The following is a 13,357-nucleotide window of genomic DNA, read 5'->3' on the forward strand; positions in this document are numbered from 1 at the left end:
TATTTTCAGGGTCGCCTAATCACTCCCTATTTATAAAAACCCAAGGAAATCGATAATTTAAACGGGATAAAGTACCAGAGATTTTTTATAATAACATTGACGAACAAAATCACTTTGAAATATGTACAGGTAGCGTTTTTTAGCAGGATTTGCATTAGAATTTATTTTTAGGGTCATTTAATCATACCCTAATTATTGAACCAAGGAAATTGATAATTTAAGCGAGATAGAGTACCAGAGATTTTTTATAATATTTTTAATTTTTAATTTTTATAATCTCGTTTAAAATGTCGATTTCCTTGGTTCAACAATTAGGGTATGATTAAATGACCCTAAAAATAAATTCTAATGCAAATCCTGCTAAAAAAACGCTACCTGTACATATTTTAAAGCGATTTTGTTCATCAATGTTATTATAAAAAATCTCTGGTACTTTATACCGTTTAAATTATCGATTTCCTTGGGTTTTTAGAAATAGGGAGTGATTAGGCGACCCTGAAAATAAATTCTTATGCAAATTCTGCTAAAAACACCCTACCTGTATATATTTTAAGGTGATTCTGTTCATCAATGTTACAATAAAAAATCTTTGGTACTTTAACCCGTTTAAAATATCGATTTCCTTGATTTAATAATCAGGGGATGATTAAATGAACATGTAAATAAATTCTAATGCAAATCCTAATAAAAAATGCTACCTGTATATATTTTAAAGTGATTCTGTTCATCAATGTTATAATAAAAAATCTCTGGTACTTTATCCCGTTTAAATACCGACTTCCTTGGTTCAATAATTAGGGGATGATTAAATGACCCTGAAAATAAATTCTACTGCAAATCCTGATAAATAAAGCTACCTGCATATGTTTTAATGTGATCTTATAAGCCTGATCTTTGGTGATTTATTCCTTACGAAAAGTTAATTTCTCTGCTTCTCTAAATAAGGGATGATTAAACAACCCCTTGACATGCACACTTCCTCCACTTATCTGAAAGTTATTTTATATCCTAGTAATTGAATAAAAAATACCTAGTGACTTTAGTTACTAAGAAATGACAATTTCCATACTTGGGTGTTTGAGGTATGAAAACACCCTTATATCATGGTGTATACCCCATAAACCGTTTATCTTTCTAGATCTTGGATATGAACCTTTTGTTTTGATAGGAATGATAGTAAAAATGTGCAAGTTTGAATCAAATCCAACTATTAGTTTAGGAGAAAAAAAACTTTTCACGAAAATCAGCATTTTTCTATTAAAATACATGTAAAAATTGAAACTTTGACAATTGTTTGTAAAAAAACTGTCTATTTTTCTTACTTTTTTCCTTCGAATTATTGCTTTGCAGGTTCGAAAATACAAAAAAAAAAAATTTTCAGAATTTTTCACCGGTGGCCATTCTACTGTACATTTGGTGCGGGGTCCTTTCTTATAAACAAATAATTAAATGAAATAAATTAACAAATATACTATTTGGCTATTTTCCGACAAAATTTCTTTTTCTCGACATAATCAAATGAAATAACTAATTTTGGAAACTTCTACGGGATATTTATGTAACGATCGAGAATTATAGTCATTAACAAATTTTAAAACCATTTTTGCTGTAGAATTATTGTATAAAATAAAACTCCGTTTTCTTATTAGAAAAATCTGTCAATTACTTAGAAATGACGTCTTGCTATTAATTTTAAAAGATATTATATAAGTTTAAATACATAAACTTAATTATTAACGAAAAAATTATTTCATTGAAATTGTAATGAACGCAGTTTAGACATAAGATTTTGATAACTAAAAAGATTAATGTCAATGAGATTAATATTCATAAAATATGAGTGTATTTTCTTTTCGGAGAATTTAATATTATTCTTTTTTTAAATTGCCTTTTTTCGGTCAAATTTATTTTAAAAATGCTTTCATACTAAAAATTGTAAAAATTGTTTATTATTATTTATATTATCTTGAGTTTGTTTCCATAATTCAATATTAAGTTGTCACAGAAAAAAAAGTTTCAAGTGGATTATGTTCCATTTAGTTATATTCCAAAATGATTATTTTTAATTTAACTTTGACTTTTATCAACAATAATTATAAAAATAATTTTTTTCCTAGTTTAGTAAGTTTCAAAAATCGATTAACAGATATCAACTGTTTTCCACTCCACAACAGTCCCTAAAAAAATATAAACATGAATAACCTACAATTAGACAACATCTAAAAATCATCACGAGTTATAATTTAATTTTTCTGAGACTGATGTAAAGATACTAAAACTTCTCCACATAAAAAATGACTTAGCCCAATAACAAAATTGTTCTTCAGATACTAATAAATTCTTCGTAGATGAACCATAGTGAAAATCTATAATTTCCGTGAAAATGTCGAAAATTCAGCATTGCGGTTTTATATCCCTTTTATACAGCATTGGAGAAAAACCACTGTCCCTATGGTCAAAGCACATTTCGCCAGATGGGAAAGTTCGTCGAGAGATAGATGGGATTTTAAACGGCGACAAAGTTATAGAAATAACTGGTCCTCATGATGTTCCTGTTTGCACAAATATCGCTTGCCCTGCAGATTCTATGCAAGTTTTGAATATTAAGTTACCTATTCTGGTTTTAATAATAAAAAATTTGGATTCGAAGCTCAAATTCGAATTTCAGGTATTTTCCTATCACGAAATCCTACATATCTAATATTTGATAATATATACCTATATATTTTTTACGTAAACAATATAGAAATGGGTAAAGTGTGTAAATATACCTTTGGTGGATTATTTGAAAAAAATTAAATCTTCAAAATTGAACAATACTACTAAATTACATGCCTTTTAAATACAAATCTTTAAATTTAAAGAGTTTTTCATTTTGACAATTTACAATAAAAAATTATGTACGTTTTACTATTTACAATTGAAAATTCTGTAATTTTGATGCTTTACATGCGAAATTTATTCAATTTGGAAGATTTAGAATTTGAAACTTGACTTTTAATTTCTAAAATAATCATAATCATTGAAATTTAAGATTTTTTTGTAGATTTTTCAAATTCAAAATTTTACATTTTAAATCATCAAATTTGAAGAATCTTAAAACTTTAAAATTAAACTATTCCAAAAAATCTAAGTTACCTGCCTTTTAAATACAAATCTTTAAAATTGAAGAGTCTTTAATTTTGCTATATCACAACTTAAAATAATGCAAGTTTTATGATTTACAAGTTAAAATTTTGTAATTTGTATGCTTTAAATTAGAAATTTCTTCAATTTGGAAGATTTACAATTGAAAAATTGATTTTTAATTTCTATTATCATGAAAATTTAGGAATTTTTAATTATAAATCTGACAAGTGAAGAATTTTCAATTTTAACGATTTAAAACTGACATATTTAAAAAGATCTTCTGAATTACATGCCCTTTAAATACATATCTTTAAAATTGAACAGTTTTTAATTTTGATAATTTACAATTTTGAATAATGCAAGTTTCATGTTTCACAATTAAAAATTCTTTAATTTTGATGCTTTACATTCGAAATTTCTTTTATTTGGAAGATTTAGAATCGGAAACTTGACTTTCAATTTCTGAAATCATTCAAATTTAGGAATTTTTATTTATACATTTTAAAATTTCAGAGCTTTCAATTGTAAGCCTTTAAAATTGAAGATCTTTACAATGTATATAATGAAGATTGAAGAATTTTCCTTTTTAAATCATCAAAATTGATCTATTAAAAAAAATTGTTTAAAAATTACATGTCTTTTAAATACATATCTTTGAAATTTAAGAGTTTTTAATTTTGATAATTTACAGTTAAAAATATCTGTAATTTTGAAGAATTACATTCAAAATTTCTTCAACTTAAAAGACTAAAAATTAAAAACTTGACATTTGATTTCTAAAATCATAAAAATTTATGAATTTCCATTTATAATTGCAAATCTATAAAATTGAAGAATTTTTAATCTTGACAATTTATAATAAAAAATTATACAAGTTTTATAATTAATAATTAAAAATTGTGTAATTTTCATGCTTTACGTGAGAGATGTCTTTAAGTTAAAATATTGAAAATTGGAAACTTTACTTTGAATTCTAAAATCATGAAAATCATCTTAACTTAAGAATTTTTATTTACAATTCTTTAGAATTTGACAGTTTTCATTCGCCAGCCTTAAAAATTGAAGCACTTTAAATTGCAAATCATAATAATTAAAGAAATTTCAATTTTAAATACTCAAAATTGAACCATTCAAAAAATGTTTGAAATCACGTTCCTTTTAAATACATATCTTCAAAATTAAAAAGTTAACTCTGTAAAACTTTGAATTTTACATCTATCAAATTGATTTTAAGATTAACAATTAAAAATTCTGTAATTTTGATGCTGTACATTAGAAATTTTGTCATTTTGGAAAAGTTAGAATTGGCAACTTGACTTTTGATTTCCAAAATTTACGAATTTTTATTTATAATTTTTTAAAATTAAACAGTTTTCAATCGCAACACATTAAAACTGTATAACTTTGATTTGTAAATAATTAAAATTAAAGAGCTTTCAATTTTGACAATTAAGAATGAAAAATGATGTAATATTGATGATTTTCATGTGAAATCTCTTCAATTTGGATGATTTTGAATTGAAAACTTGACTTTTGACCTTCAAAACCATCCAAATTTAAGAATTTTTATTTATAAATTGTTTGAAAAAACTGCTTAAGTATAGCTTATAAAAACTACTAAAAAAAGACGTTCAAAACTACATAATTTTCATTTATAGACATTAGAATTTGAAGGATCCTCAATTGAAAATCTTCCAGATAGACCTATTTCAAAAAGATGTCTGAAATTTTAGGATTTTAAACCATAAATATTCAAAATTAAACAAACGGTTTGATTCTAAATTGTATATTGGACTATTTGGAAAAAACTGACCAATTCTTGACCTAAACTAAAAAAAAATAGATTTTTCAAACAGTTTTACGTACATATTTTAATCTAATAACCAATATATAAAGTATATATTGTTTCGAGTTAATTTTAATGTAGATACTCGATAAGAAAAGGTACCGAAGAAAATTTACTTTCACAACCAACGAAAGTAAACCAAGAGTAACTGTGTCTGCGGCCCAATTACCACTAAAATTAGAAAAAGATTGGAATCATTTAGAGATTAATTTCCAAACCTTTTGTCAAGATATTTTTGGAACTGAATACGAAGTTTTGCAGCGAATAATTATATACCCAAATTGCCGTCTCCGGCGAATTTATCTGCAAGATCGACATTACAAAGATGATGAAACCCCAGTTGAATTATGTCAAGCATTTTTCGACATGTACATGTTGAAATGGGGAATTCATTTCGTTGATAGAAGTTCTCAAACTGAGGAAGCCTACACGGGTAATTTGAATACTGACCATAGGAATAACAGCGCAAAAGGAGATAAAAAAAAGTGGAAATGGTGGCATTTTTCGGGGTTGCTTCAAAATTTCTAATTAATTGACCAAATTTCCCTGACGAATTTTTCATTTCGCTCGACCGTTTAAAATGTTTTTTTTAGGCATAAAAAAAACTTACACCTGTGAGATCAATAATTTTAATACAAAAAAAAAAATGTTCTGTCTAAATATGCACGTATTTTCAACACATTTAGTTTTTTTTACCTGAGTAGTAAAGTTTTGAACTCAAAAAGATAAATTTTGAACCGAAAATAGAAGAATTAAATTTTCAGCTAAAATAAATAATTTACGACAAATAAAAAGAAATGCTCAATAAAATAGTTACATTTTAAACTAAAATGATCAATTGTCGAGTTAAAAAAATTAATTCTCAACAAAAAGTGTAACAGTAGATATTCCCACCATTTTTTTGTACAGTAAAAAAAACCAAAAACCAAAAAATTCGAATTTACAACGAATGGGTTGAATACACAACTAGAACAGACTAATTTTAAAACCAAAACGCGGGGCATTCAATATATGAGTTAAATATTTCGTAAAATAAAAAAAAATTCTCATCCAAAATGTTGCATTTTTAAGACAAAAGACGAATTTCCTACAAAACAGTTGAGTTTTTAATCCAAACGATGAATTTTCTGCCAATAGACAAGTTTTCAACAAAATACATGAATGTTTAACTGAAAAAGATAAAATTTCAACCAAAAATAGAATAATTCATAATTCAATTAGAAAAACAATGTTTCAGCAACAAAAAATTGAATTTTCGACAAATTTTCAACCAAAGAAATTACTTTTTAATTAAAAAATTAGAACAGTTAAGTTTTCATTCAAAAAATTATTTCCAAAAAAATAAAATACATTTTCAACAAAATAGTTAAATTTTAAACCGAAAAGATGAATTTTCAACCAACATTAAATTTTGATTTAAAAAAATAAAATTTGCACGAAAAATCGAAAAGTTGTATAAAGTTAAAGAAGTGCATTTTTAACTAAAATGATGAATCTTTAACCAAGAAAAAAAGGATTTTTAAACAAATAGTTCCATTTGCAATCCAAAAGATTATTTTTTTACAAAACAAAAATTATTTTCAGTACAAGAAATGAATTTTCAACCAAAAAGGTATTTTCTATCAGAAAGGACGATTATTCAACAAAATATACAAGAATTTTCAAAAAACCAGTTGAAGTTTCAACCACAAAAGATAAATTTTGAACTATTCATGGAATAATTAAATTTTCAGTTAAAAATATTATTAAAAAAAAAAAAAATAATTTTCAACTAAAAAAAAAAATAGTTGAATTTTGAACAAAGGAAAAAGGCGTTTTAACTAAAATGATAAATCAACAAAACAAGCAAAATTTTTCACAAAATAATTCCACTTTTAACGAAGAAGTTAAATTTTAAAACCAAAGAAAATGAATTCTCAAAGAAAAATGCATTAGTTGATAATACTATAAAAAATTTTAATTAAAAAAAAAGTTAAATAAAAAAAACTCATCTTCAACAAAATGATTAAAAATTTAACCAAAACATGCATTTTCAACTTAAAAATAGAATAGTTGAAAGTTTAGTAAAAAAATAAACTTTCAACCAAAAAATAAATTTTTAACAACAAAAAGAAGACGAATTTTCAACAAAATAGTGAAATGTTTACCCAAGAAGATTAATTTTTAAATAACATGAAATAGTTCATTTATTGATTTCAAATTATTTATGTCTTACGGTCCAATCGTAAATATCTACGATTTGAAATCAATAAATATCAACGGTCGAAGAAAGGATTGATTTGTTTCATCAAATCATTTTACAATAGTTCATTTATTAGTTAAACAAATGATTTTTCAACCAAACAGAATAATTTTCAACTAAGAAGATTTAATTTTTATATAAAGAAATGCAATCAAAAATGAAATTTAAATTTTCATTGAAAAAAAATTAATTTGCTATTAAAAAAGAACTAATTTTCAACAAAAGAAATGAAATTTAAACCAAAAATATCAATTTTAAACCTAGAAGATTAATTTATCCACAAAAAAGACGAATTTTCAACAAATTACAACCCTGTTTTTAATAATGATAAATCAGTTTCTAATTATTCCTTCCATTAAAGAATTTATTTCTTTAAATTGGATATGGTATTTGCAAAAAAAGAAGTTATTTTCGTAATTTTAATATTTTAATATATGCCAATATTTTTTACGATATTTATTAATTTAAAAATTGTTGAATTTAAAACGTCTAGAAATTGACTAATATTACAAAAACAAAATTGTTTAATTTCAAACGCTATTAATTTGAAATTATCTAAGCACTAAAAACAGTATCTACTTAAAAAATTGTTTAATGTTCGAAGTATAACTAAAAAACTTAATTATTAACATTTCCAAATTAAACCCTGAGGAATGAAACAGTTAAAAAATTGTTTTAATTTTTAGATTACAAAAAAAAACATTTTTAAAATTTATTTTGGCCTTAAAGAAAAACTTAGGTTTTTTTTCTTTTGAAGACAAATAAAAGAAAGAAGATTGTTAAAATTTTGATCAATCTTGACATCAATTAAATATTATATTGATTGTATATTTAAATAAAAATATTTAACATATCATAAGAACTGCGCTTAAATTTGTCGAACTAGTGAAGTTACTTTTTGGCAGTTTTTGAAAATTGATTAAATTCTAGAACTTATTAAATTTGTTTTCCATCGATAATCGAAATGAAGATCAGTTGTAAATCGTAAAATCATAAAATTAAATTATTTAAAATTATTTTTTCAATTTTGTATAATATATTATATCCATTCGTATAATTTTAAATTAGTTAAAATTACGATTACAACTGAAAATCATAAAATTTCAATATTTCAATTTGAGAATTTACAATTTTACAAAAATGCAATTCCTAACTTGGAAAATTTTCAATTTTAAAAGGCTGTATTTAAAATATTCTAATTCTTACTGGAAAAGGCTGTAACCCCTGTCGTTAATTTAATTTAAACCCTAATTTTAATTTATAATTTACGAGTTTAATTTATGAAATTTTTAATATTTTTTGCAGGACCTCTCCAACCATGTGATCTAGAATATATAGCGAATGAAAGTAAAGCTTCAATTCGAATAATTCCAGAGCCTCCACCAGTTGGTTTGTACAATATATCAAAACGTACAGAAAACAAATTAATTAGCTGCTCGCATATGCTTGATGAGGATAAAATCGTTGCCGTGAAGCCCAATTCAAAGTCTGATAACGAAGTGGAACCAAAAGGAAAAACCAAAAAGAGTACGACCAAAGAAAATAAATCACAGAATGAGTCGAGAAACGATAATCCAGACATTTTAAACGAAACAAATGTACCATCTCAAAAAGCAACGTTAACTTTTCCAAATCTCGAGAAAAGCAAGTATCTTCAAATGCTCAAATGCCCTTTTCTAAACAATTCGGACAAAGAAGGAAATATTTTTTCTAAGTGGCCTTACAAATTTGAAGACTTAAACAGGGGAATAAAAAACGTTCCAATAATAAACAATAGCATTCCCAATAAATTAAAGAGCACGTCAAAGGATCATGATAAAAAAACAGAACAAAATGTTTTGAGCATTCCTTCGAATAAATCATTACTTACGGTAAAAAATACTGCATTCCAGGATCAAAGTGTGAGAAATATAAAGAATATTGTAAAAGAAGTTCAAAGAGTTAGAGAACAAATTAACAATAAAAATTATAATATCAACTCGGAAGTAAAATTTGGGAACTCTAACGATTCTACAATTCCGTATTTCGTCGAATTGGAGGCAAAACCTTCGGAAAAGAAATCTAAAAGCAAACTCTTAACAAGTGATAAGGTAGTGAGTGACTTTTTAAAATCCCGATTCATCGCGAATAAAAAGATGTTTGAGAGATTGAGAGATAAAGGTTTAACAATGACAGAAGTGGAATTATCGATATACAACTCCAAAAATCGAAGGAACTGTTATGGACAAGGAAAGATCATTGAGAATTATAGAGGCTCTATAAATAAAGCGACAGGTTTTGGGATAATAGAGCCTTTAAGACCCGGCCAGAATTTAAAGAAAGAAAACTTGAATAATTTGGAGAAATCTACAAAATTGAAAAAGGAACCCGACGTAATTCTATTTCCGTACCAAGATTCAACCACAAAAGCTTCGAGTACTCAATTATTTGCGATTCCAGTATCAATTGGCACAGAAGAACAAAAACTGACTATGAAAAATTCATCGAAATCTCGCAGGACGAGCGTTAATTATTTGTGGAAAAATACTAGAGACGGAAATAATGTCAATAAATTATCTAAAAATGTTAGGAGTAATCAAAAGCCTCTAAAGAAAATAAACAATTAGGCACATAAAAATTAAATAGATTATAATGGGTTAGTTTTCTAAATTTGTAAAAGGATATAAAACTTAATGAAAAATTCCAATTTCTGAAGATTCAAAATACTGGCCTCGGAATCATTTGAGAAATTCAAAATAGTTTCAACAGTAGCATAAAATTAAAAAAATAGTAGCAAAATAGCTTGATGCAATTTTTAAAATATTAAAACAAGCGGTTAAATACTTTTGAAATCTGGTATACAATATATGTTTCATATTAAATTGCGTGAAATCTTTTAAAAACTTTTAAAATAATTTACAAATTTGTTTAAATCCATTAAAACCCTGAAGTCTGTTGAGATCCTCCAAACATTCCTGGAAAACTTGTCAATAATTTACAATCCCTATTTTGAAATGCCTTTCTAAATTTGATAGTTTTTTTTTTAAATCAAAATCTCTTTTCAAATTAAATCCTGAAAAAAATTTTCCTGAAGATTCCAGGTTTTTTCGGGTATGTCAATTTTTTTTTAACAATCGATTTGAAATCTGTATACGGTTTTGCGAGTTTATTATAAATATTTTTTTTTCAGTTTCTAGGATTTCAATTAATATGTTTAATTTAGAAAGCTTTGACGAATTAAATTAAAAAATCTTATTGAATAGATTAACACCAGAAATTAATTAAATAATTGAATAATACTAAAAACACGATTAATTATTTTTTTAATTTGTATCTGAAGTCCATGAATTTGAATAATAGTTCAGAAAAAATTATTTTATCTTATATTTAAAATTCAGTCCATATTTCGGAAAAATTAATGTGAGTAATATATTAAATTCAATTTAAACCGCTCCGAATTTTTGCCTTTTCAAGTAAAAATATCCGATTCTTGACCAAATAATTGAATTTTCAAACAAAAAGATTAATTTTCTTCAAGAAATACGTGCTTTGAAAAAAATACATGAATTTTCACAGAAATAGTTGAATTTTCAACTAAGAAGATATTATTTCAACCAACATTGAAGTAGTTAAACTTTCAGTTAAAAAAACTAATTTTCAACCAAAAACGAATTTTCATCAGAACAGTTTATACATCAACCACTAACTTTTAAACTTTCAATCAAAGAGATAAATTTTCAACTAAAATGATAGAATATTAAATTGGAATAGTTATATTTTCAGTTTAGAATTAATAATGTTCAAAAGAGACTAACTTAAAAAAAAGGTTACATTTTCAAACAAAGTAATGAATTTTCAGCTAAAATGGCGAATCGTTAACTGGAATAGTTAAATTTAAAACCAAAAATATGAATTTGCAACTAAAATTATGAATCTTTAACTGTATTAATTGAATTTTCAACAAAAAAATCTTATTTTCAAGCAATAAGATTAATTTCTAACAAAACAAAAAAAATGAATTTTTCAACTAAAAATTATCATCTTTTAACCAAAAATTGAAAAGTTAAATTTTTAGTTAACAAAATTAATGTTCTACCAAAGTTTTTAACTAAATAAAAACAGATGATCAATACCATAGTTACATTATCCATTAAAGTGATAAATTTTCAACTGAAATGATAAATCTTTAACCAGAATAGTTTGCATCATAAATCAAAAATATGAATTTTAAACTAAAATGATGCATCTTTAACTTGAATAGTTGAATTTTCAAGAAAAAAAAACTTATTTTCAATCAATAAGATTCATTTCTACCAACAAAAAAAAGGAATTTTCAACTAAAAAAGATAATTTTTCAACCAAAAATTGAATAGTTATATTTTTAGTTTAAAAAATTAACGTTCTACCGAAGAGATGCATTTTTAACAAAAATGAGGGAATATTAAATTGGAAGTAATATTTTAAGTTTAACAAAAATAATTTTCGACCAACAAAAAAACTAATTTTCATAAAATAGTTACATTTGCAATTACAATGATGAATCTTGAACTAGAATATTTGAATTTTCAACTAAAAAAATAAATTTTCAACGAAAAAGATCAACTTTTAACTAGCGTAAGTAAATTTTCGACAATAATGTTAATTTTCAACCAAGAAGATTAATTTCCACCCAAAAAGACAAATTTTTAGCCAAAAAAGATCATTTTTAGGACAAAAAATTAATTTTTAACTGCAATGATAGAATATTCAACTGTAGTGGCTACATTTTCAGTAAAAAAAAGTTTTTCAGCCAATGAAAAATCGGATGTTCAACAAAACAACTCATTGTTTTACTAAATAAATGAACTTTACTTGATATTTCATCCAAAAAATATATCAATTTTTAATCAAAAACAGTTTAATTCAACCAAAAAATACAACTTTTCAACATGAGTTGAATTTTCAGCTAAGAAAGATTTTTCAATGAAGAGAAAGTCGAGTAAAAATACGAATTTTTAACCAAAAAATTTAATTTTCTAACAAAAATAACGAATTTTTAACCAAATATACGAACTTTCACACAAAAACGATCAATTTTCAACCAAAAATAGAATATTTAAATTTTTGTTTAAAAAGTCGATTTGAAGCTTTTAAAAACCAAACAGTTAAATAAAATAATATCAAGCGACTTTTACAAATTAAGAATCATTGTTATTCAATTCGATATTGTAATTAAACAAAAAAATTAGGCAAATCTTAAAATTTGTAATATCTTTCAAAATTCCTTCAAAACATAAAAAATTGAAGTTGAATAAAAAATAATAAAAACATTGTATTCAAAGTTTGAAATCCGCTGGAATCACGTAAAATCTGATAAAACCCCCTTGAAAAATCTTCCAAATCCGTTGAAATCGCCTGAAGTCTATAAAAACTCAACGATTTTTGTTTAAATTACTTAAAATTTATAGAAATTCCTTATAATCTCATGAAAATTCTCGGAAACTTTAAAAAATACAATACGTTCTTTGAAATCCTTCAAATTTGTTTAAACTATTAAGTTGATTTAAAATTTAAAATCATTGACATCTTTTACAATTCCTTTAAAAAAATGTTTAAATCTTTACAATCCTTTGAAATCCCAAAAAGTCACCAGAATATCATAGAAATCCCTTAGAGTTTCATTAGATTTAATTTACTCCTAAAAGTTCTCTATACATTTTTTGCAGCCTTTTGAAATACCTTGCAATCTTTAAAATTTTTGATATCCCTTGAAATAATTTGAAATGCCTCAAATTATTTCGAAATTGTTAATATACCTTACAATTACTTTAAAAACTTTGAAATTCTCTGAAATCAGATGAAACTTTTTGAAAACTTTTACAATATCTTGAAATCTTTCAAATTCTCTGAAATCCCTTTGAATCTTTTAAAATGCTCTAAAAGCTTTAAAACCTATAAAAGTAGCGAAAATGTTTGAAAATATGTTTAAAAGCAAAGTGAAAAAATAGTTGCATTAGCAAGCGTTTTGAGAAAATAGCAGAATAGGTGTAATTATTTCAAAATAATAGAAAATCACTTACATCGTTAAAAAAAGGTTCAAAAAGTGTTAATAATGGGATGATTCCGAGGCCTGAAAATAGAAAAATTCTAGCCTATTCATAATAAAATGTATACGACCAAAA

The 13,357-nt window shown here is 24.5% G+C and overlaps 1 protein-coding gene across 1 annotated transcript; it reads left to right on the forward strand.

Annotated features, from left to right (window-relative positions):
- The first annotated feature begins 2,194 nt into the window (after nt 1-2,194).
- Nucleotides 2,195-10,020, forward strand: LOC117167519. The gene is made up of 3 exons (XM_033352521.1): nt 2,195-2,668; nt 5,057-5,408; nt 8,523-10,020. The coding sequence occupies exons 1-3, from the start codon at nt 2,384-2,386 to the stop codon at nt 9,821-9,823; spliced, it is 1,938 nt and encodes a 645-aa protein (XP_033208412.1). The 5' UTR covers nt 2,195-2,383; the 3' UTR covers nt 9,824-10,020.
- The last annotated feature ends 3,337 nt before the right edge of the window (nt 10,021-13,357 follow it).

Source organism: Belonocnema kinseyi, chromosome 2, assembly GCF_010883055.1.
Source record: "Belonocnema kinseyi isolate 2016_QV_RU_SX_M_011 chromosome 2, B_treatae_v1, whole genome shotgun sequence".
Lineage (NCBI taxonomy): Eukaryota > Metazoa > Arthropoda > Insecta > Hymenoptera > Cynipidae > Belonocnema > Belonocnema kinseyi.